Genomic DNA, 26653 nt, shown 5'->3' with positions numbered 1-26653 from the left:
TAAACATTGTACCACAATACCTCAAACAACAAAATACGCAGACGGAATAAATACCACAAACAAAATACAACAAGCGACCACAGGCTAACAATAAGTAAATAAAGATAACTAAGCTCAGAGTTGCATTTTTAGGGCACATGTTAGGTGTGCCACAAAGCAGCAGCGCGGGAAGAACTAGTTCCTTTGAATTTGCAAATTCAGACACAGCAGGAATGTCTGTTTTGTTTCCTTTGTATCTGTGCAAATAGCCATAGGGTGCTGACACATAGGGATCACTTATTTATCTGGTGACAGTACTCCTTTTTACTTTCTTGTATATAGTATTGAAATCAAAGATTCCATTTCGAGATTATAATTAATCTCAACGTTTTAAACCTCCCCGATTCCGAAAATACCATTTTTGGAATTATGTCTGTGCATGTATGTAAACACGATAACTTGAGTACGCTTTTATTTAGGTCAACCAAATTTTGCATACAAGTGTTAGGTACAAAAACGTAGATTTCTCTTAAACGTTTGGGCTATTTCTGTTAACCAGAAGTGGTACTTGAACCTTTTATTCAAGTTTACTTTTATAATTGTTCAATATATTATTACCGTATATACTTGCGTATAAATCAGGTCTCGAAACCCGAAAAATCGATCATAAAAATCAGACCCCAACTTATACACCCATTCAAAAACGAGACTTACATAAATTTTTTTTTTTTTTTACATCTTCTTGCTTCCTCCAATCTCACACCAGTTTCTCAGACACATCCAATTTTGTTGCAGCAGTACAGTTACCCATTTCTTTTGCCACTTTAACGAATTTTAATTTAAAACCAGGTCCATCATAGACAAGGGATGCTCTTATGATACAAGTGTATGAGGGTGTGAGATACAAAAAAAAAAAAAAACTGTGTAAACGTCACTATGGAATAGTTCGGGTATTACCATGTGGTCATGTAGGCACAATACATGGGGGTGGGGGCTGGGGGGTGAGTGTGCTCCATGGTTACTCTCTCAGGTGGGTGTTAGCTTATCATAATCTTTTGGACCAACAGTGTGAGTTTTCCGCATTCAACGTAAATGACAGACATTATTAAAGACCGGAAATTATATGAAAAAGTCTAGGGGAGACCATTCCCAATTTTTTTTTTTTTTTTTAAAAAACGTATTCTCAAGGTTTGTGGCTTCAGCACCCATTTTTTCCTTTTTATGATCACAGATGACTCACATACAGCAATCAAAGAGCCCTAGGGATTGGAACAACAGCAAGTGGAAGATACTTGTGTGGTCAGAGACTGGGAAAATTATCACACAACACTGTCAAACGCTTCAGTGGGGGGCTGGAGGGATTGGGCGGTTTAGTGCATTTCAGTAGCTGAAACTGAATTTTTTCTTCTTGTGCTTCCGACCCAGCTATGGTCATATCAGATTAGATTATTCATAAAAACACATTTAAAACAACAGAGGTTGCGCCAAAGTGCTGTACAAGGAAGCATTAAAATAAACAATACAAACAATCATACAGAAGCAAACTAGTAACCAATTAAAACATCCCCCACAATCCCATTACACAGAGTGAAAGGTGGTAAAAAAAAAAAAAAAACAAACAAGTAGGTCTTAAGCCAACTTTTAAAAACCTCAACAAAGGATGAAGACCTACTGTAGAAAGGTAGGTCATTCCAAAGCATAGGAGCAATAACTGAGAAAGCTCTGTCTTCCCTTAGACTTTAGTCAAGATCTTGGAAACTACAAGAAGTAGTTGTTCCGATGACCTCAATGCTTTTCATGCCGCATAGGGGTGAAGGAGGTTGCAGATGTATTTTGGAGCAAGACCATGCAAGGCTTTAAAAACAAACAAGATTTTAAAATCGATGCGACACCTCACCAGTTGCCAGTGGAGAGAAGCTAAAACAGGGGAGATACGATCCCTTTTTCTAGACCCAATTAAAAAACTAGCTGCAGCGTTTTGAACCAGCTGAACGCACAACAGAGCAGATGTGGGCATTCCCACATGTTTTTGAAAGATGGTCCTCAGACGGAGCAGACAAAGGGAAAATAGAAGAGGACCCAGAATAAAACCTTGTGGGGCGCCTTGTGTGTGAGGTGCTGGCTGAGAGAAGTTACCATCTATGTTAATAGACATACATCTATGTTTAAGGTAGGAGTCAAACCATTTCTATGCATAGCCTTGAATGCCTACTTCATCCTCAAGCCATTTTAACAGAACCCCATGGTCCTCTGTGTCAAATGCCACACTAAAAATCAATAAAACTAAGATTGCAGAAGAGCCCAAGGTTAATAGAATATCATTTGTCAACTTCAGCAAAGCCGATTCAGTAATATGTTTTTTAAAACTTGTTTGAAACATATCACATAAATTGTTATACTCCAGATATGAAAGGAACTGCAAAGAAACCACTTTTTTCATAATTTTAGACAAACATGAGAGATTAGAAATAGTTTGAAAGAGCTATAGGATCAAGAGTGGTCTTCTTCAGCAGAGGCAGAACAACTGCATGTTTAAAATTGTCTGGTATTATACCAGATATTAGACAGTTGTTGACTATTAGCTCTGAAAATATCTTTAAATAGGCGTGAGGGTAAAATATGTAGCGGATAATTGGAAGGTTTCATATGCAGGATTATATCACCTAGCTGAGAAGAGAAAATATATTGAAAGGAAGTAAAATGGCTATGCACTGGCCTTAAAGCGGCTGGTGTTATCCCACAATGATCAACACCTGGAACAGTAATGCTCGATCGAATGGCTTAGATTTATAAAAAAAAAAAATTGAAAAAAGCCCTCAGGTTTGAGGAGTACTCTCAGGGAAGCTGCAGATAGGTGGGTTTAGGAGAGTTTATGGTGCTAAACAGCACCCTAGGCCTCGAGGCGTTATTAGTAATCAAACAAGATGGAAATTTGATTTTGCTGCTCTGACAGCCTCTTGAAAGGACTTCCACCGAGTTCTTTAGAATTTCATCAGAGACCTACAGTTTGTCCTTTTTCCACCTCTGCTCTGCCTGCCTGCATTCCTGTCTGAGAGCACGAGTGGGGTCATTTAACCAGGGTTGAACACTGGCTTTTACCTTGGCTCTCCTCAACTTTAAGGGTGCAACCAGATCCAGAGTATCCTTACAAGTGAGATATAGAAGCTTAAATATATCAGTAATATCTGAACACACAGAGAGGGCTTCCAACAGCAAGGGTAAATGAAAGCATGTGAAGATATCAGAGAACAGTTGTGCCTTGTCAGCACTTATACTGCATGAATGATGTTGTGGTTTAGTGAAATTGATGGGCAAACACAAAAACTTAATTTCAAAAACAACTGCAACGTGATCAAAACTGCCAGCATCAGACATCTCCAGGGGCCTCATGTATAAACGGTGTGTACGCACAAAAATGTTGCACACTCCTGTTTCCACGCTCAGATCGCAATGTATAAAACTTAAACTTGGCGTAAAGCCACGCACATTTTTACACCAGCTAAATGCTTGGTATACGCAAGTTCTCCGCTCGGTTTTGCAAACTAACGGCACCCAGCGTCAAAGCAATGCTCCAACCCAGTGTGGTTTCCCTTTTTTTATATCCACATCTCTGACGTGGCTTTATCATATACACTGAAATTAACTACATATAGTTTATTAGTTTAAGGCATTAACCTGCAACGGCATAATGGTCCAAGGAATGGCCAAACTATTCCAAATACCATAGCTGCTTTAGCATTGTTCCTCTCAATGCACCACTCAGAGTATTGATCCCACTGTATCCAAGTGTGGAATCACAGCTCTACAGCAGCTGATCTCAAAGAGAATTATCAGTATACAGCATCAAGCAGACGCCGCCTCAGCCATGCTCACTGTGTATTGAACTGTTCCCATACGGCAAATTCTTCAGAGCCTATTCTGTACGGACCTCGCGGTTCAGAAATAGTTTCATCTCAAGAACTATAAACGAACGCACTCAATCAGTCCATCAAGTGCTCCTTGTAGAACTATTTGTACTTATTAGTACAATTACATCACTGTAAACTTGCGATACAGTTGTAATATTGTACAACCTGAGCCACTTTATAAAGCGCGTATTTACATATGACAATATCATTTTTAAGATGAAATGAAGCAAAATATGTTTATTACATTATACAGATAAAATGTTAATATCATTTAATTATTAACAATATAAATTATTTAAACATGTCAGAACACTGTGTCGCAGCGCTAGCTAGTTCAGGGAATGTTCCTGCCTTGCGTTGTATTCTTGCTGGGGCTGGCGTGACACTGGAAGGATAGATAGATAGAATTAAACATGTACTACGAAGATATGTCAGTGTTCCTTAAAACTTTTAAGAATCGCCGTTCTAGGCTTACAGATGGCTTAACATCTAATAGAGAGCCGATTGGTGATTGGTTACTGGAGAAAGAAAAGGAAGGACAGGAATTGGCGGTTAGTACGTTTGAAAGAGACAGTACTGCTGCAATAAAGTATTCATCGAAGGTCGTGCACGTCACAAGCATCTTGCGTGAGGAATGAACAATCTCTGGACAGGGCGTCGGCTCATTACTATCACTGCTCCACCGTGTACCCATGTTTAATAACATGCTTTAACTCCTATCATCAAGAAAATTATATCAAGTACAGTGGAACCTCTGGTAATTACCCGAAGTAATTTCCCCCATAGGATTGTATGAAAATACGATTAATAAGTTCCGGACCGTACGAGATGTACGAAAATTTATATAAAAAAAATTTTAAAAGATTTTTAAGAACAAAAATAGTTAATTATACCATAGAATGCACAGTAATAGTAAACTAAATGTTTACTTCTTCTGGTCACTCCAGCTCCTTGACTGCACAGCTGAAGCAACCGCTTCCTTCTGCCCCACCGAGTGTCGGCCAAAACACCCCTGCTTGGACTCTCTCTCTTGCTCACTCACTCGCACTCTCTCCGACACTCTATATCACTTGATCAACTTCCTTTTGTTGTTTATCCCACTGTTTAAACCAACAAAAAGTATTTCCTTGCCTCTACTTGGCATTCGCTGAAATTCTTCTGTTTTCCCCTGTGCTTTTGCCATTGCCTTTTCACAGAGCGCCAAGCTTAAGGGCTATTTATATTGATTTGCATATTCAAAGAGGCGTAATTCTGAGAGGAGTTGGGGTGGGGCAGCAGGCGCGTGCATTACTTTTCACGCTGACCGTGATTTATGGAGTGGAAGAACGTGGAAGTTGGCATTCACACAGATTTATGCATCTGGATTTTTTTGTGCATACACACATTTCCACTTTTGTCTGTACTCCATGTTTTAGTGTGAATTCTACACACGGCGTTATGCATGAGACCCCAGGTTATTAGTAGAGCTACAAAGTGTGTCTGCGTGTGACACCAAGAAAGGTAAGAACTCTGAAAACACCAGGACAAAATCCTTATTATAAGGTCTATAAACCAGTGAACACAGTACAGAATTTGTAAGATCAATTTTAAACAGGTGAGCCTCAAAACTGGAGAAATTGTCCACAGTCACAAGTCTACATTTAAAATGATTTTAGCAGCAACAACCTTATAGTAGGCAAGAATGAAAGGTGTGTACATGGCTGCAACAGCTCTGAGAAGTTATACTGGTCTCGTAAAGCATCATAGGGCTGGGAAATAAATGTTTGCCTAAGCTGGCCATACGGCAAATTTCCAGGGAAATATTCAGCAAAGTAGGTCTCCGGCAAACACAGCATATATGCTGTGAAAAACACCATATTACATTTTTGCCAATCAACACTATTACTAACTCACATTACATAAATTTAATAAGTTTCTACAAATTTTAAGAATACCCCAAGCTTCTTGCTAACAACACATGAGCTCAAAACTGGATTCAGTAATTTAAATAGTTTAAAATTATTATGCTTATTAGCCATTTTACATCTCTGTGGCCTTAGGTGCAAGACAGGAATAACTAGGAACAATTTTATCAAAAGGCAAACCCACACTTACTTATACTAGGTCTGCAATGACTTGATAATTATTTTAACACAGACTTTCAGGATGTGGGGGTAAACCCATATGCAGATGGGAATACATAAACTCCATATGGACAATTTCTTAAGTGGGATTTGAACCCAAGAAGCAGAACTAACCACTGCACTACCCTGAAAGAAATGTTATAAAAATGAAATCTTTACCTAATTAATATATTAAAATTGTTTATAATTACTAGTGAGATTTTGTAAAAATAAGTTAAAAAAAGGACCCATGGCTTAATTAAGTCTTCAGCAGAGCACAGACTATTATTACAACTGTAAGAGCAACAGACATTTTTTAAGCAGTGTGGTTATCATTACTATCTTATCAATTAAAGATAATACAATATTAGTCACAGCAATAATATTGCCTTGAAAGCACCCGAAAGATAGGAGTTCTAGACTTACCTGGACTTTACCTTTTCCATCCTTTTTTTCTACAAGCTGAGCCTTTTCCTTTATAAGAGGATGCAATTTCACTTTGACATTTGTATTATCTAATGGAAGCATTTCTGGATGTTTCTTTTTCTAAATAAAAAGAAGAATTTAATATAAAAGTGAATCTTACGTAAAACAAACCAAACAGTTCATTGCACATAAATCTAACAGAACACAACACTGCCGTGCAGTATTATAAAAACTTCAACTCAAGATATGTATCTGAAAAAAAAATCGCTGCATTAAATAGTGAATAATTATTCAACCTAATTATATTATTGTACAGTAAGTGGTGAGGTGTAACAGCACTGTGCACAGCAGATGTGATGCAACCATAATTATCAAAAAAAAAATGTACTTGCTTACCAAATAATTAAAGCAATGTTTCCAACCAGTAATGTGGGATATCATTCCAACCTGCCCCGATCGAACGTCACACAATTTACAAAGGTATTTGTCAGGAATTAGTTCATTACGGCTACGGTACTCGACAACATACTGGAGACCTACATGATAAGCAGACAGCAAGTTTACAATTTAAACAAAACATCACTCCACTAAAGAACAGGTGTTATATGCAGTAACATAAGCTTACCAACTACTGGTTCTCCAAGTGATGAATTTTTAAAATACTGTTGGAGGCTCTTCGATTTTTTACCTGTGCGAATTATTTTCTTATTCGCTAAAAGAAAAAAAAAAAAACAAAAAAGCAGTAGAAATTACAACAAAATATTTGGCTAAATTAGCAGTTGCTTTAAAGCCGTCAAACAAAAAAAAAAAAAATGAAATTTGATACCACCAACATATAGATGTGAGATAGAGAGGGAAAAAAAAAACTTCAGTTTAATATTTAATATTCCAACATATTATACTTCAGTGAATGGCCACTTTATTAGGTACCTAACAGAGAGCAGATTCTCAATTTAATCAGAATTTCTAAGTACATGGACGCTACTAGGAGTTAAAGGCTAGCCAAATAAATGCTGGCCTATGTCCCAACAGGAGGAGGAGGAGGAGGAGGAGGAGGAGGAGGAGGAGGAGGAGGTCAGGAGCATGTGCTGATTTTACAGCGCATTGCCGCACCCACCACATGACGAACCACCCGGATTGGGTCCCAATTACACATACAGGTTTTTTGTGGTGGCTGGTGTGCCAATCCTGCCAACAACCCCCAAGTTTTCCCTGCAAGTTGGAGGACCATCTAGCAAGGATAGATGCAGATTAACTTCATACACAGGAAGAAGCAATTGCAGGTTAAGGGCCTTGCTCAAGTACCCAATGGAGAAGAGTCACTTCTACGTCCCAACCCATCTCAACAATGTCATATTGCTGCTGTAAATGAAATTGAAGAAAATCTGTACACCAGATGGCTTGCTCTTTTTCATTAGGTAGTTGCATTAAGATGATTTGCCAATCATCTTCCTTAAATCATTCATCTACCTTTTTTGCTTTGAGACACACAATAATCTGTTTAACATGCCCACCCATAACAGAGTGAATTGTTGCCTTGAAAGAATGCACCAAGATACTCTGCAATCCAGTTGCTCGCAATCTTATTATTCTGATATTAAGGTTCCACAAATGCATAATGCGTACAAATGCACTGCTACCACCCCCTGAACAATGTATTCATGAATTAAAGGTTTGTTACCCACAATATCCTGGAAAGCTTATTAGCGTAAACCAACAGGAATTGTTAGCCTATGGGCTGAACAATGTTTTTCCAATTCCTTAGTGCCCAGTATTTGTGGTCCTTAGCCCACTGTAGTCATACTTTCTCAATTTTTAAGTACACAGAACCAAAAAGAGATTTGGATCAAAGACCTTTGTGACAAAGCAGGAGATTTTTGGTTTTCTGCTATCCCTCCTTCAGCTTCACTGTTCTAGCGAAATGTTAGTTGGTTGGTTGACAGCTTTGGAGCCAAGTGGTGTTACCACTCACCAGACAATTTACCAATACTACACCGCTGACCATAATGATAATTGGATGTTTTTGGAGTATGGTTCATTCTTGATACATGTATTAAAATGTCATACAACACATAAAGGAGTGTTGTTGCTGATGATGTTTACCATGCTGCACTGAAAGCCGATTAAACCTGTAGTTCTGCTTACAAACACACAATATGTTGATATCTACCATCTTGCCTTAAAATAATTGCAATGATGTGTGCACTAACTGGAGAGTAAATGCATTAAATACCTAGGACAAATGCTACTTAACATACTTGTATATCAAGGCGGACTTACCTTTTAAACAAATAACTGATGGACACCACCAAATTAATTTAAAACAACTCTAAATTTAGAAAACAATATTCAAAATTAAAATGGCGAGTTTACCAAGGTCATCTAAGCCTATAGTTCACATCTAGCCCTGAGAAGACTAAGTCGGTTACCCTAATACAGGATTTACAACAATGCAAAATATACAACAAAGTGAGCTAGGACTACATAAACTTCATTATAAGCAAAAGTATCCCCAAAATGAAGTAGGAATACAGTCAGCAACAAAACGTATAACATTAGCTGGGACTGGCAAGCCAGCTACATAACACATGGATATGTGCAGCCATAATAAACAGTCTTAAAGTTATAATGCCTGCTGAGTCATTTATATATGCAACAACTTTTCTACATTTTATATTCTGTTCTTACCAACCAAGATCAGAAAAATTACCATTCACAGTACTCATTTCTAAATCTGATTAAACCAGTTATTATAATAAAAAGGTATTGTCCTCATAAAAATGTACACAAAAACAGTATCAATCATTATGGTCTCTGCTGTGCGCCTTGGTGGAACACAAAGGAACTGGAAAGTTTCTCATAAATAAAACAGTATAAATCTGCATACTTCAAAAACAAATTTAAATAAACATAAGTGGCCCATGAGTACATGGGTGCAATAAACCCTATAAGAAGAATTTTTCAAAAAAGAAAAGATTCTTGCACACGTATTTCAGCTTTCTGAAATACCTTAAGCCAGTAATTGTGGACACCAACAGGCAAGTTGGATATCATAATTTCACTGTTAAGAAAACTAAATATTTGCCACGGCCAGGCAAGAGAAGGCCTAAGATTAAGGAACAGCAAAAATGCCCATGGTGTAGTTCACTGAAAAGTCAATAATTATATGAGCCTAATGCCCAGAACAATTACAACAATCAGCAACAAACAAAGAAGACAGTAATAAACATTGGTCCTGTCTTACTGTGTTGCATTATGCCAAAAAGTAGTGACCACAGTTTCTATGCTGTTCATTTTATAGCAGCATACTTGCACAAAGGCAAGGGGTCATGAAGGCTCCAGTCACAGACAAATCTTTTCACTCAATTTCATGTACTTACCAGTCAAACCAAGTTCCTCTTCTTTCTGTCAGATGGTGTACATATTTACAAAAAACAAGCAAAACTATATTAGTGAGACACACGCATTTTTATATCTTTTATATAAGCATCTTTTACTGAAAGATGACTTTTTACGTTAGGAGGACACTATACAATATTTCTCACAAATTTGCCTAATTTACAACCTCAAGAATATTGTAAAATCGGCATGTAATAGTCAGATGTTGGAAAGTCATGCTTCACCCAAGATGATGGGTAAAAATTACAGAATGATAATGCTTCCTTCAAACCTCGTTATCAGTCTTCAATTTCTTTCCAACTGCTTCTGACACTTTTGGATCTTTTGGAAGGAAACAAGACAGTTATGGATTGATTCCATGACTGTCTTACACTGTGTGTGATGCACTGACAATGCAAGAAGACAATTTTTGCTTGTCAGAATTTGCCAGTGTTTGAGGTGCTCCTACCAAAATGATTTTAAAGCTTGTATAGTGTCCACCCGGTAATAAGATTATTTTATAATTACAGTCAATCCTTAACATTTGCATGTTTAACTTCAAGCATTCGTGCAATTAGTGACTTAATTTTTACTTTTGCGTTGGCAACTATGTAGATCATGGGCTTCGCAACTACACGAAGTATAAAAAAAAAAAAAAAAAAATTAGGTGTGATGTGCACAAGTTTGGGGAGTGGCCACTATCTGTTCATCCTATCGTTGTTGAGTAACAAGCTTCCCATGCATTCTTTACAGATTTTCATTGTTTTTCTTAAAAAAAAAAAAAATCAAGTTTTATATTGCAATTATGCTCCCAAAGCATAGTGTAAGTCCTTCGGGCTGAAAGCCCAAGTGTGCAAAGTCAGCGATGCAGTCTAGCAAGAAACATGTCCGATAAACTTTGTGCCAGAAAGTCGTCAGCTGCCTTTTGCTACAACCAGCTGTCTAAAAACGTCGAGGCTACTGATCCAATCATAGATCACAGCCTCAAGGGTAAACATCAACTCGCCTTTACTATGCTGCAATACTCAGAGACCCTTAAAGATCTCAAGTGGTGCACAGAGCAGACATCGCCGTCGGATTATTTCAGCCAGTATGCATTTTACAATCTCCAACACCATCTGCCAGCCATGAATGACAGAGTGTAAGAGGTGATGTCGAAACCTCACCAATCTCGGCATCTTCCATCAGCAGCAAAAAGCTTTTTTTGAGATGTTTGTACAAGAGGTCACAGAATTCTAGCGAATGACAGTGAGAAAAATTGTTTTGCATGTTCCAATTTTACATACTCCATTTTATGGGTTATTTCATGGTTACTGTGCTATGAACAGTACATATCAGAATGTTAATATAGAATTCTGTTCAGAAAAGTGTATTTTAAATAATCTCTAGTAAAAGTTTTGGTGGTAACGAAATCCCATAGATTTAATGTATTTACATTCAAGTTTTTCATTTTTGCACCATTTTCTAGTAACGTTAAACTAGTGGTAGTTGAGGATTGACTGTACTATAATACTGTATGATGAAACTCATACAGTAAACTCACATTTGGGCCACCAAAAAAGGCCCTTGGGCACTGTGTGCTTCATACCAAAGATGGCAATGCCGTAAAGATGCCAAAATATTTATATAAAAAAAAAAAAAAAGACATTAAGAACCAAGTAGTCCTTATCAGTCTTTTTGTTGTATAGAATACCTTTAAGAGTGAACACAAAGCATTTAATGTCATAAGATGCTCTGCTAAACTCTTACATTTTGAGATAAGGCAGGTTACATAGCTGGCTCAGGGTCACATAGTCAAGGTGGGAAAGGAGTCCAGTTTTGTAACCACTAAGCAACACTCTAGAATTTGTCTTCAGCGAAGCCGAAAATAAGAGAGCATCAAAATGCAATAATCTGCCATGCTCCGGGCCAAAACAAGCTAGACAACACTGTCTACTTGTGCTCAAACATATTAACATTGTGGGGGAACACAGCTGAAAAGGCAACAGGTAATGGCTTTAGTTCACTGCAGAATTACATCTACAAACAGATGTGCATCTTTACAGTGAGTTACCAAACCAGTTTAGGCATGGCACAACATTTATGGAAAAGGAATGCTGTAATTTATTCAGAATCACTGAAGACTGGGCCCAGCAGCCAATAAGGCATAATTCATGACTTGCAGTTGCAAAGAGTAGGGGCATTACAGCAACCAAATGCACATTCATTTGGTATTAGCATAGATGGAAGAGCACAGACCATAATAATCTATAATATTTATAGAAACATGATCTTAAAAGATATAATGTTCAAATATTTATTGAACATTGCAATGTCTAGAATTACATCCAGACAAACATGTAAGATTTCCAGTTCATGTTTACGTTCCTCAAAAAACGTCACTGCTTGTAATATAAACACACACTCTGCTTGACCAGCTGGCAGCATACTGAAACTGCCTGTGAAAACAAAGACCAGCAAGTTAACACCAAAATCTAATTACACTATAGAATATGACCGAGAACACTAATATTTTAAACCCCATTAAAAATAAAGCAAACCACATCCAAATAGAGCACCTTGAAAACATCATATTGTGCTCTAAATATACAAAAGTAGACATTCTTCACATTATCTGTGAAGTGTTTAAAATACAGATAAACACCAACTCTAGACTTATGACTGAAGTCCTAAATCCAATAAACCATATCTACCAAATCACCCTGAAATAATATCTGCAATACTACAGTCAAAAATCTGGGGGCTGCAAAGCTAAATGAAGAAAATGGCCCTGATATCTTTTGTCAAATACAAATGAATATTTAAAGAATCCTAGAAACCGAGAATAATTTTTTATGCAGTGTACAGGTTGCCAAAAATGTATCGAGTTTGACTTAGTCAACAATTATTAAAAACAAATTTCCAGCTACTTAAGATCAAAGTCTGTACTAGTAATATAAAATACAAAAACAAGACTTTTGCCTTATCATGCATGTCTTTTTTCACTTTTTATTTAAAAAATATACATACTGAAAAAACAGCATTTAACATAAAAAGAAATTCTTTTGTGTTATATTTTTAAGTAATTAAACTGTTATAAAAACCTCCTACCTTTCTGTGTTTGGCACCCATCACATGGAACTGAAGTTGAGAAACAGTGTTACATGTTATCTTGCAAATCTGTGATTAAAATATAAAAGTATTACTTTATAAATACATAGGTATACTGTATATATTTTCAAGTTCTACAAGCACTTTAAACCCACAGATGTATGGAAGCCAAAGAAATTAAGGATAGTATGCTGTTAAAACTTTGGCTACTTGAAATGTAATATTTGCTGTTGAGAACAGAACTTACACAAAATAGATTTTTTTTTAATACATATAGACCTTTTCATGTAAATCAGTACAAGTTGGATGACAAAGCAAACCGAAACATTAAATGAAAAAGCAAGTGAAATTGAATCAATGAAATTGCATACATCTTTTGAGGCTTAGCTGCCTTGGCATTACACCACAAGCATTGTTCTCATAAAATAAACTTACACTATGGCTAAGATTAGATTATCTTACTCAAAAGTAATGACAACCATTGAACATTCATGTGTTGTGTAGTAGGAGCACCGTGTAGAGCTGCAAACTGCAGCCAAGCTCTTGACAGAGTTTCTGATGAGTAAATTATGTCACACAAACATATAACCAGATTAACAAAGCAGCGAGATTCAGGACCCACATCAGATACAGAAAAGTTGCTTATGAACTGGATAACGCACCAGACTCACAACTGAATCCCCCTCAACACAACGATGATGTGTGTATTTGAAATGTTAAAAAAGAAAGAGCTGCACATGAATATGGTGTGCACTTTACTGCTAGCTCAGGAAGGTTCAAGCTTTTTAAGAAGTACTTTAAATTGCACAATGTGAAACTGAGTAGTGAGGCTGCAAGTGAAGATACAAGGCAACTGAAGAATGTGTGGAAAAACTGGACAAACTTACTAGTGAAGAAGTATATTTGCTTGATTTGTGTGTTTTGGTTAATGACGATAACCACTTTACAACTACCTTTTCGTAACTATATGTGGTTATTAAGTGGTTCATATCTGTAAATGTAGGAAAACAAGGAGGCAGTGCTTTCCTGTGTTTTGAAATCAATGCTGGATTGGGGACATATCAATCATTCTTTAACATGACCTCAATGAATTTTGTCCAAATGGTACATTTGACAAAATACACACTGCTTGCAATACAGAGGGACTTCTCGCCCTATGTTTTAATTTTCTGCAGGAGCACTATTGAATCAGAAAGCATTGCTCAAAAAGCACAGGTACAACCAACTAAAGTTTAAATGACAAGAAAGAACCAATTTCAAAAAACAAGCCTTAACATAATATTTAGTTGCAAACAAAAATGCTCTTACACTTTTCGTGCCATATCTCAAGAACCCTTAGCCTTCTGTCGAGGATGTGTTCCTGCGCGTATTAATACTGTCCCTGATCACAATCATCTTTACACTATGCATATCACAACAAGAAATTTATTTTGAGAAATAAATTTGGTGATTCTGTAAATAAAAAGGGGCCCTACATTGTTTAAGACAGGTGTACCTAAATGAGTGTCTACTAAAGAAAAAAAGGAGCAAAAAACACCGGAAACCACACAAATCAATATAAATCATTAGGTCAGTATGACAAAAAATGAATTTTACATTTTTTTTTTAAATACATTTTTAAAGAGCTCTCTCTGGTGCAGCAGGTGTAGATGCTGTTCTGGAAGTTAAGAGGTAAAATTAGACGAGGCAGAGGAGAATTAAAAATCCAATATGAGTGTTCTCAACTGTGTGGATGAAGGAACAATTTAAGATTGCAAGATATTCAAGTGAACTGCTTATATGTGGAAGTATACACGAAAACAGTCCCGATTTGATATATTTATTAGATTGATGACATAACTCATCATTAACAGGGCTTAACTGAAATTGCTATTGTCAGCACATGCGTCTCTCTGCCCTGAGGCAGAAACTGTAAGCTCCAAATCCTCAAGATTTACAAATTAAGCACTGTATGTAACTGTATATTTTTTGTAAAAGGATGGAATTTTTACTCTAATTTTCAAATCACACTGTTGTTCTTGCATTAAAAAGCAATTAATTTTTACATTTAATTTATAACTCATTAAATGCATTTGGCCTACATATGCAAAATTGAAAGATGCACAAACAAAAAACTGTAAACCCTTGTTAAAAATCACAAAATGCAATAATCAGTGAAGGTGTGTGACCTAAAGAAACATCACTTCTATAGTACCTGTGTTGTGTAAGAGCTCAGTACTTAATTTATGACTAAAAAAAAAAATGGCAGTGTTGCAAAGCATTTCCATTCCTGTAGATTGTACATGAAGGAAAAATGTCAAATACCCAGGCCTAGAAATATCATTTGACATTTGATCACATGTGTATCAATAAACTGCTATAGTTAAGCATTTGCTTTGGTTAACAGGTCTACTATTATAAAGAATTATGCAGTCCGTCTACTGTTAGCAGTAACAAAGATCAAAGATGATGCTCTGATTCACACAAATGGTTTACAATATATATGCTATTAACACTGAAAGGTAATGATAATTTATAACATTTTGTTAAGCTGCATGGCCCCTCTGCAAAACATGCTTATAACTTTGTTAATTTTATGAATTGCCATTTTCTCGAAGTAGAGCAATTGTTTATATACAGTAGGTGGACAGATGCCAGTTAAAGTATTTTCAGCATCTTAGTGGATACCTCTTGAATTGTACCAAGCTCTGACAACAGAAGGAAATAACAATAAAAGTACATCTGCTACTTTCTTCTTAAACAGCTGTTGTGATTATCATGATGCAAATTGCAATGCTGTATGCATTCTCGGACTTCTGAAACTTTGCCCCAGCAATCAGAGGCTAAGGGCTCCTCTAAGCTGCTGCCTATCACTCTGAAAAATAAAATAACTGGTGCTTACAAAGCAGGAGAAGGTTACAAGAAGATAGCAAAGCATTTTCACGGAGTTGTCTCCTCAGTTTGTAATATTAAGAAATGGCAGGTAACAGGAACGATGGAGATCAAGTTGAAGTCTGGAAAACGTTCTGAAAGAACTGGTTGTTGGATTGCTAGAAAGGCAACTAAAAACCCCTGTTTGACTGCAAAATCCCTTCAGTAAGATTTAAATACTCTGGAGTGGGGGTGCACTGTTCTAATGTGTAGTGACACCTGAACAAATCCAACCTTAATGGTAGAGTCAGCAGAAGAAGAAAACATTTTCTGCACCCTAGCCACAAAATTCAGTATGTTAAACCGCAAATGAACATCTAAACAAGGCTGATGCATTCTGGAAATAAGTCCTGTGGACTGATGAATTCAAAACAGAACTTTTTAGCCACAATGTGCAAAGCTATGTTTGGAGAAAAAAAGGAAGCAGAATTCCATGAAAAGAACACCTGTCCAACTATTACGAATAGGAGTGGATCAATCATGTTTTGGGCTTATGTTGCAGCTTGTGGCACAGGGAACGTGTTATTGGTAGAGGGAAAATGGATTCAAATAAATACCAGCAAATTCTGGTCATAAACATCACACTAGTTAAAAAGAGGATAGGTACTACAACAAGATACATTTTTGCTTTACGGACCTTTTCATATTTTGGTATTTGGCACCTGTGAATGATGGAAATAAAAATGTAACCTTGCTCAAAATATTAAAGAAATGTGTCATCTTTAACTTTCTGCCCTTTAGTTATCAGTTCATCTTTTGCTCACTTAACTATTCACAGTAGCAGACATTTTAAGTAAATGTGCCCAAACTTTTGCATGCCACTCTAGGTCTTATCTTGAAATAGTAGCGGGCCTCTCAAACATTTCCGTGATGACTGTTACTTTCATTATTTAACATGGTATTGATGGGCCCAGTTACAGTTAATTACTGACCAAGGTAAAGATTAGTGACATTCCCTTTTGAACATGAGCCAATTCCTATAACGTCCTCTCAACTGCATTAATCAATTCATCTATACACATAAGTATATACAGACTCATTCCTTTAGAAAAGAAAGCACTAGTTTTGAACAATTTCTTGCTAAAATTTAACTTCAAGCAACACATCGGTTCTCCATACACATTGGTCCATGTACTGTAAATTAGTTAAACTTCCATCCCTTTTTCTTAACACTAGAATTACCAGAGTCTATGAAAAAACTCGTAGATCCGGCCCACCTTAAAACCGTTCACACCTCTCCCCCAGCGTCTTTTGTCATCTAAATGTGCTGGTAAACAAGCTGCAAGCAGCCGGCTATTCCATCCCCCCACCGACTTAGAACGTGCACGAACTTCTCCCAGCTCATGCTTTGATTGATTATGTGGGAGTGAAGTTTTAGAGTGGAAATAATAGATCGTTATTTGGAACACACGCATTTCATATGTGTTCCATTTCTACAGTAATCTGTGTAAACGCATTGTTAAAACAGAAACTTTTTCATATTTTAGTAATAAATGTTACAAAATGTAGGAATAAACTATAAAATGTGTGAAGCCTTAAGTCCAAAGATCAAATAAACACTTTCACAAAAGGTTCAAGAGCGATACAACAGCTTCCATGGCATAGCAGTAAGATTTGCTGACTTAGAGCGCAGCAGACTTTCCGTGCCTCAGAGACCAGAGTTCAATTCCATGCTGGGGATAAAATATTTTTCTTTTCTTTTTAACCTTCATCACTCTGCCTGCCTGAACTCCCTGTCTATATAGTAATAACAGTAATATTATATAGCAGCTTCTCTGTCTGCCTTTCCTTCCTATCTATATATCTATCCCATTAGTTGTTTTTTTAAATATTTATATACAGTATCTAGTGACTGCCTGTCTGTCTGTCTGATTGCATATAGCGCTGAAAAAAAAAAAAAAACACGCAGTCACCGATTACAAACCGCAAGATGAAAGAAAGACAATATATGTGAAAACATCATCGCACTAATGCAATATTATTTGAAAATGAAGAGCGGCAGATCGGGTTTAAATATACGCCCGATCTGACACTCTTCATTTTCAAATAATATTACATGTACTGTGTGTTGAAACTGCTGCACTGAATAAGCTGACGCCTTCTGTAACAGCGTCAGCGTGTATTCAAACCCGATCTGACCATATTCGTTTTCAAATAATACTGCATGTACTGTACTATTTTAGAATAAAAACATACAGACTGACTGAAATCAAATGTAACAGCCAGTGTAAATGTATAATTGTAAAGGTTAGGTTTTTTTTTTTTTAAATTCAGTTTCATTCTCTCAGTCGCGTGCACGATCCCCCCCTCCTCCCCATCTGACACTGCTGTTTTCACATAAAGGCGCACTATAGCTCGAATGTTATTTATTTGGAGATGCGCTATAGCTTGAATGTTATTTATGTAGGGAAGAAAGTACAGTGTCAGGTGCTCATTCAGTGTAATAGGAACCACAGCACAGAGAGGTGTGTGCACTGCAACAAGTACACATTGTAAATGTAGGAAGGGCAGGCCTTGGGTGTGTGGGAACTGTTAATATTTGAATGTGATGATTTTATATAGCACTGATCGGAAATCAGCAGTTCTTAGCATTGCACCAAGTAAGCTGTCATATCAACCGCCTACTGTAACTTGCTTTCTTTTTTCTTCGGTTATAGTCTTGAATAAAAGTGCACTTGTTTTGTTATACTTGTACACCAACATATGTTCCTGTTTTTGAGCGACACTAGCATGCTAAATAAATACACGTGTAATGCCACGAAAAGTGCACGCAGAGCTATAGCACATCTTTATGTGAAAATAGGAGTGTCAGTTGGGGGGAGGGGGTGTGTGAAGGATCCTGAACGCGACAGAGAATGAAAAATTAATAAAAAAAATAAAAATAAAAAAGCTAACCTTTACAAGTATCATAAATTACACCGGCTGTTACAGACTGAAATCAATTCCCATTCATATACACATAATCTTGTACATACCAACAAATATTTCCATACACATACATACATTTGAAAGATACCAGCTTAACCACTTACCTTACAGAACTGTTCTTTAGACTTGGCTCCAGAAGTACTCATTTTGAACCTATACAAAAGAAGATGATTAAAAAAAAAATGAGAACAATTGAGAAGGAAAGCTAGAGATAATGGTGCCAAAACAGGTAAAATAGTGAGGCTTGATCTTCTACAGTTTAAATTTCACTTCTTGATACCGACTATGATAGTGTAACTACTTAGTTATTCTGAGGTCTTTTTAATGCTGAAAATATGTAACGTCATGCATAGAGAATTTCATTACTAATCAGGAAATAGGATGATTAAAAAAAATAAAAAATACCTAGTAAGTGTAGTTTACAAAATTGTATACATCCCACAAGTATAAGCAGCATAGCACTACTACCATGTGGATTACCTAGTGAAATCATCAGAACAGATTGTCCTTGTCTAAACTTGTATGACGAGAAGCCAGCCTGACCTGGGTTCCTACCTTTATTTTTAGTTTTCTCTGTGTTAGGGATCCTCAATCACAGTCCTAGAGGGCCACAGTACTACAGGTTTTCATTCCAGTCAGTTTCATAATTAGAACTGTCTTTGCCGATAATGAAACTTGGTATTTAACTATTTGCCTTTTTAGCACTTTCATTCATCAGACACAAAATTTTAGTTACATTGTAGATCTCAATTATAGTCTTGGCTACAGGTTTTCACTTTAATAAATTTCTTAATTAGAACCCATTTATTTACTACTAAAGCAATACGTTTTTGGGCTTAATTTTAGTTATCTTGCCTGTTACAATTCAGAATCCTTAACTGCCTATTTTAGTTTTAATTGTTGCCCGTTTTTTTAAACCAGACATTAGTTAATAATGAAATGCAGATAACCAACAAGCCAGCAGCTCTCCAGCTAACATGCTTCCTTTTAAACCTGTGCATATGCACCATGAAGTATCTGTGTTAAAAATATTTAGAAATAAATGTGAGGGGAACTGGAAGGACCATTAAGTTTAAATCTGTTTTGGTCCACAAACACATGGATAAGGTTTTAAGAGAAGGAAACGCTACAGTGCAATTAAAATTTCTCTTGGAAGAATGAAAGCACTAACAAGTCAAATAGTTAAATACAAAGTTTCATTGTCACCAAGGACGGAGTTCTAATTAGGAAATTGGCTGGAAAGAAAACCTGTAGCTACTGTGGCCCTCCAGAACCATGACTGTGGACCCTTGCTCTGTGTTGTCTTAATTGTTTTCATTACTCCAGTATTCTGGTGTTTACTGAAGTCAATTCATGAGTAATGCCACTCCTAAAAACACCTAGTGGGCAAATCAGGAATTTGAAAACACAATCATTTCTACATAATTAACAAAGAAAATAGTGAGGTACACAGTATGTGACTGAAGAGGAAGACAAACACTACAGCTAAGGTTAGGGAATACTGAAATATTCTTATTTTGATACAATAAACATTTTAATAGAGTGTGGAGCTTCCAACATATAATTCATAAGGATTACCTAATATCCCACCACAAAACCTGCAAGCAAGACTGTAATAAGTAACTAAAGACAATAAGGTATATCTGCTTGTTGGGATGTGGATTTAGACTAAAGGTGAAGTTAATAGCACCACACAAGAACTGCTATTGCATACAATCCTTTGCTTACATGACTCCAAATACACAGTTGTTTACAGAAATCACAAGATTATTTAAATGTGTTTTGTAAGTTTGTTAAAATGGAGTCTCACTGCAACAATGCTTTCATCACCCTTCTTTCTTTCCAGAGTGAACAAAAACCTACACAGTTATTTATGAGTTGCTGGGCAGAAATAAAAGCAATTGGACATCCTGCACCTAGAACAACCAATCACCAACACAAATCTGGTAGCTAAGGTATTCTCCCCATTAGGAAACAGCAGTATTAATTAAGATAAAGTAACATCTATACAGGTGTTGCCAGACAAAGACACACACAAATGAAACATGGCCTAACACAGTTAACAAGATTAAACTCTCTTGCTGAATTTCAACCAGCATGCTCAGGCACCTATTTAAAGAAGTGGGCTTTGACAAACACCCAGAAGTAGAGGCAGGTGATTAGACTGAAGTGCAACAGAAACGCAATTTTTGTTAGACCAAAAATATCAGCTCCGATGAGAATACAGTCGGTTTTGGTATTTTTAAACTTATGTTACTTCACAAATTCCCTAGATGCCACAATGAACTTTCTTACGTAACATAAGTAATGGCAAACACCAATAATAAAACATGTTCTTTCCACATTTAAGCAAAGACTCTAGGTTCATTGGGTTTTCATTATGGTTTAAAGGAAGAAAGACTAATACAAGACATACAATTTGCTAATATTGTCTTTTGACAAATACTCCGGCATAGTACAACCAATAGTAATGTTCAAGTCATTCTGATTAAATTTATATTAAAATGTGCATTGTAATTGGATTATTCCTAACTGAATTTAAAATTGTTGAGTCTGAATTTGGTTTTTGAAGGAATATTCTGCCAAGAAACAAAAAGGTAGGGGACAAGCATATACTAAATTAGCATTGTGGATGGATGCAAAACTGATTCAAACAAAGTAAGCAAACAGGTTGGTGCAAAGAAGCTTTTCCCATATCGGTGATGTTAAAAATGATGCCCTTTACAACTCATTGCTTAAGTATTTGGTTTTTTTTTTTTAATTTTACATTAAACGTTATATAATAAAATTGCACTCAAGAAGCTAGTTAGGATTGCAGATGACACCAATCTAGACAGAATAGTGAATACCCTATAGTGGCATTAGAATCCTCACTGAAGGATCTGGACAAAATTCAGGTTTGAACAGATGTGAAACATTTATGTTTTATATTTATTTATGTTAAAATCTATTTATAACGTAGCGATACCTGACATTATTACACAATGTGGAGTCTACAACTTAAATTTATACCTTAAGAGATGGACTGGAGAGTCTTAGTGCATTCATCCCTGTAACAGGACTTGGAAAATTAGCAAAACCGAAAAGGAGAGGGCATGAGCCTGCTGCTGCGTCATAGAATATCTATGCAGTTGAAGTAGAAATCAGAAGCCTGCTTTCTCTCTTGATCAGAAGGAGTTCACTTTTACTTCACTTTTAAGTTGATAAGCTACCGATTTCTAACTCAGTTTGCAGCTGAGGGCCAGAACCCTGAGCAATTTCTTAACAGTTGGCAGTCAATATCCACATGCAGTTTAATGATTAAGATATTCAGTCATGCAGTGTCAAGTACAAATCAATGGAGACTGTAGATAAATTACACAACACACTTATAAGTAGGTGTAGTTTTTTGGTCTTTGGATTACAAAATGATAGAACAATGGTAGAAAAAGTCCAGACATATTCCTATTTGATTGCCTAGAATGAGTGAAGAGGGAAAATTTAAGGATCTGAATGAAAATTAAGATATGATATGAAATAAGTGTTTAAAATTATGAGGGAAATTATTAGTAGCATGGATTATTAGCAACTGTTACTTTAAAATAAGTTTTTAACTAGAATACAGGGCACAGATTAAAAAAAAAACTCATTTAGGGTAAATTTCACAAAAACTTTCTATTACTTTTTTGACCTCTCATAATTATACATGTATCCATGAATGCATGCAATAAGTTTCCAAGCAACTTAGGAAAAAAGTACTTTGAGGAGTTTCAGATATTGACCTTGTGATATTTTGCAAGTATCTTTTGAATAAGAATTAACAAGTTATGCTGGGCTGAACATATTAATTGTATCAAAACAGTTATGATGTTCTTCTCAAGTGTAAATCTAAAAAAGGGAAGGGAGAGTAAAGCATTAAATTGTTTTCCCCCCAATGGTTACCTTTTACCAGTATCTGAAGATCTGAACTTTCTTCAACATATTTTGTTTGTTTAATGTCAATGCCACAACATCATAAATGTATTAAATTTTACATAAATATTTATTCTAAAAATACATTAATATGCTATTAGCATAGCAGTTGGCAATGTGTACACACATTTTTTAGGCACGTGCATGTTTTAGATGCAGACTACAAATGAGAAATACAACAAATAAAATAAAGATGGTATATGGCACATTTTACTCAATAGGACGCATCTTTTGCACAATACAGAATCCACTGCTTCTTACTGAATGCACACGCATCCATTGTCCATTATAGTTTAAAAATCTGTACATATGAGCGTATCCTGGAGAGCGCATTACCTGTATAAGTAAGGGTAACCTGTAAATGAGTAAGAAATGTTTGTTTTGAAAAGCAGCAGTGTAAAAGCAAAACAAAAACTCAAAGCTGCAACTGCAGCAGGAATCAAATTGCTATAACTTGGTGAGAAGGTGCTGTATTTTATGAGGGAGGTGGTGATTAGACATGACATGTTCCAACTGTTGCCATCAGGCAAAAGATATAGGAGCATCAAAACAAAGACTAATAGACTGAATAACAGTTTCTACTCTGTTGCTATTAGGGCACTGAATGCCACCTAATCACCTCCAGTACAGCAGTGCAATAGATGACATCTTGTGCAATAGTGTTCATGTGCAATTAAGGTCTTGTGTTGAATGTTTGTGTTCTAATTTATTTCTTCTTATCCTTTTGTAATTATATTTATGTATATTTTGACACCGCAGGGACTGCACCCAATTTGCTTGTATTTGTTATAATGACAATAAAGATATTCTGATTCTGAGAACTCTAGAAAATGAAAAACTCAATTTTGTAATACACAAATCAGATTAAAAAAAAATGTACAATGGTGTACGAGATCCAAATAATGTAGAACGTAGGAATCTTACTTTTCAAGCAAGTCCTAGAAATATGACTGGCAGTGAATAAGCTATAAACAATAAAATTAATTCTGGCTTGTTGGTATAAGAGCATTTCTTTATGTATATATTTGTAATAAAACTGAGGAACTGAAGCAGACACACGGACACCTGTGCAGCAATTGTTGCTTATAAGAAATGAAAGTAAGAAAGCAAGTGGTTTTTCTGCATTTGTCATAATTAACCAAGCAGCTGAAACAACAAAATCTGCATTAAAAAGTAAAATTAAAAATCAGCATGGAATGGTCCATACAGTACAGAAATGTAAATTTCACTTTACTGATACTTCAGGAAATCACTGAACAGAAAATTATATAATCGATTGCACTTTACAATAACAATAAATAAGTATATGTGCACAAATGTAGAATAAAATGAGCTTAAATTAAATAAAGTCCACAACTTAAACAATATTTAATTAAAACTAAACACAATGGATCAAATGAAACCAACAAGCTGCAGAGATAGACTGGGTACGGTATATTGGGCTGCGTCAGCGAGCATCTGCAAAGGTGAAAAATGGTTAAAGGTTATTAATATACATAAAGATCATTCGTCTGTATATTTATGAAGACTATGCTTTTTTAATTAATGTTTAATTCGCAATGCTACGTTGTGCATTTTATCTTCTCGTCAGCGTGGAAATAATCCCTAATCTTTTTCCCTTGTTTATATCAAAAACTAATTGTGCAAAAATATTGCGAATTAATAGACCTGGTCATGACTAAACGGGGCAAACTACAACAATCCCGTTTATTCAATCAATTTCTATGATTGTTATCGTCGCACATACCGTAGTTCAAACCGTTTTTGAAGTGGAGGGCGTACTGGACCAAACACAATAGGCCTGCAGCCTGAAACGAGACAAACACGAAGCAACTTGTCTGAAAATGATCGGTCATTTTTTTCAGAAGCTAATGTTGTTACATAATAGGCTTACACGCAATCATACAGAGACCATGCTAAAAATCATAAAATCAGAATCTGAACTGCAGCACCAAACATTTAATTTACATGGGAGTAAAATTAGTGAACATTACGACACTCGACGAAAGAACATTTGTCTGTAATTAAAACGGCGTTCTACTCTTTTGATCACTCATACTACTAAAATGCTACTGTAAACACTCAATTTACTAGTTCTGCAATTTGCGGTACACCACTAGCTATCTCACCATTGTTTTTGGAAGATATAAATTAAAAGACGGAAGGCTGTAGCAATGGGCGAGTGGACGCAAAACTGCAATTACAAGGCTTACAGTGTGTTTTTTTAATCCTTATTTCGGAATCATGGAGTTTAGAAACTGAATATCCTGGCACATCTTCATTTGTCATACTTTATTTACGTTACATCTGACGCAAAATTGCAATTCCACTGCTTAGTGTGTTTTTTAATCCTTACTTCGGAATTAGGGGTTTTAGAATCTGAATAATCTGGCACATCTTCACCTGCCATACTTTTATTTATTTACGTACGTCTAACGCATAATAGCACGCCCATTTATGTTTCGCGAATTCGTTTTTTCACTTTTATCAACACACAAGCATTCACATTCATGCGAAAACGTAGAGAACACAATTCACTCACCTTGTAAATTAAAACAGCCAGTATGGCGTATTCTCCGGAATGTTACCGCTTAATTCAATTTCTATTCACCACGCCACCCTTCTTACCCGGAAGAGAAGGCTATCCCGTGACCTTAGCTCCCATTTCCTCTTCCGGGTGCTTTTTGTTTCTTACCACCCGGTCTCTCCTTCATAAAACTGATGTAATTACATCCCATTTTAAACTACGTACATCCAACAGTTGAGTTACAATGAGAACATTCGTTGTGCCTAATTAAAAATAATTTAAAAAATGTAATATATGAGTACAATTTCCTATTCTGCATTCCAATTCTCTGCATCAGTATATAACAGTGGGATCTGGTCATACTGTATGATCATTTCACATTCATAAACTAGATGTGCACCAACTCTGATCTAATATCTTTAAAAAGTCAGAAAATCTGCCTGTCATGAATCTGCTCAGCAGTTGCAAGTCGCTATGCTGCCTGTAAGTGTCATTTTGGGGAATTCAGATCAAGAAAGCAGTTCTAAAGTTTAGAATTTTATACAATAAGCAAAACATTTTAAACGTTGTACAGTCATAAAGTAACAAACTGTGAATTTTAATCTCCGTACATCTATCAATTTTCTTGTCTGGTTAGTCGAAGAGTTGATTGTAGAAAGCCAGAGCCTATATTTACAGAAGACTTTTGCAAAAAACGCGTACGTCCAGTTGGTGCGGGATGCATTGCTCGTTTCATTTGAGTTTTCTTATTACACATTTTCTGTCATATATTATTTGAATTAGATTCGTCTAATACAAGACTGAGTTATTGATGTTCCAGTATTTGCCTCCAGCCATTGTGGATCCAATAGATATCGTAAGACAAAAAAGTCACAAAATATTATCTCATCTTTTTTGGGAATGTCAGTACTCTAAGATGTCCTGAACGGATTTACAAAACTTTGCTGAATTATTCTGTTAATCTTGTATCAAACGTAAATGATAATGATACATTTCTCTGTTTCAAAAGTTGTCTCGCAAGTGTAAATCTGTGGCAATAGTCCATTGCATATTTTGTATTTCTGGATAAATTTCAGTGTTTAGTACTTCTCAGCATGTTTTGCTCACCGGACGTTGGTTTTGTGTACATTAGATTAATAAATAATTCTAAATTGCGTAAGTTTGTGCATAATTGAGCCCTGCAATGGGCACCGCTTGATACCTAAGTGACCCAACAGCCCCCAAACTGCATTAAGTGTTTAAAGAACATAATGTTGTTTTAAAATATGGAGCGCTTTTATTTCCCTGCAATCGTGAATTTGAGAAGCAGGTTAAAAAATGGATGGATGGTATTTTTCTCTTACATCATAATTTTGTAGAAGCGTAACTTTACTCCACATTGTGAAGATTTGATCATGTTTACTCAGAAAGGTGCAATGTTTAAAATTCTTTTTTATTGAATTTGTTTAAGTATG

General features: G+C 36.0%; 1 protein-coding gene across 3 annotated transcripts in view; it reads right to left on the bottom strand.

Moving 5' to 3' along the window:
- Window positions 1-25343, bottom strand: part of si:ch211-197h24.6 (uncharacterized) — a 48988-nt gene extending 23645 nt beyond the window's left edge. Inside the window, exons 1-8 of one of the 3 annotated variants that reach the window (XM_028817396.2) lie at window positions 25215-25336; window positions 24420-24480; window positions 18826-18874; window positions 12884-12952; window positions 9796-9820; window positions 7041-7127; window positions 6812-6951; window positions 6416-6535 (exon numbers count right to left, since the gene is read on the bottom strand). In XM_028817396.2, coding sequence (XP_028673229.1) covers window positions 6416-6535; window positions 6812-6951; window positions 7041-7127; window positions 9796-9820; window positions 12884-12952; window positions 18826-18867 — 483 coding nt within the window. In that variant the 5' untranslated portion in view covers window positions 18868-18874; window positions 24420-24480; window positions 25215-25336. Of the gene's footprint in view, window positions 1-6415; window positions 6536-6811; window positions 6952-7040; window positions 7128-9795; window positions 9821-12883; window positions 12953-18825; window positions 18875-22482; window positions 22589-24419; window positions 24481-25214 lie in introns of all 3 variants that reach the window. The other 2 variants (XM_051935953.1, XM_028817393.2) reach the window with 2 other exon arrangements.
- Window positions 25344-26653: the final 1310 nt, after the last annotated feature.

The sequence above is a fragment of the Erpetoichthys calabaricus genome, chromosome 13 (genome assembly GCF_900747795.2).
Source record: "Erpetoichthys calabaricus chromosome 13, fErpCal1.3, whole genome shotgun sequence".
Classification (NCBI taxonomy): domain Eukaryota; kingdom Metazoa; phylum Chordata; class Cladistia; order Polypteriformes; family Polypteridae; genus Erpetoichthys; species Erpetoichthys calabaricus.
The sequence above is the reverse complement of the archived record's forward strand: the minus strand, read 5'-3'. Positions and strand labels throughout refer to the sequence as shown.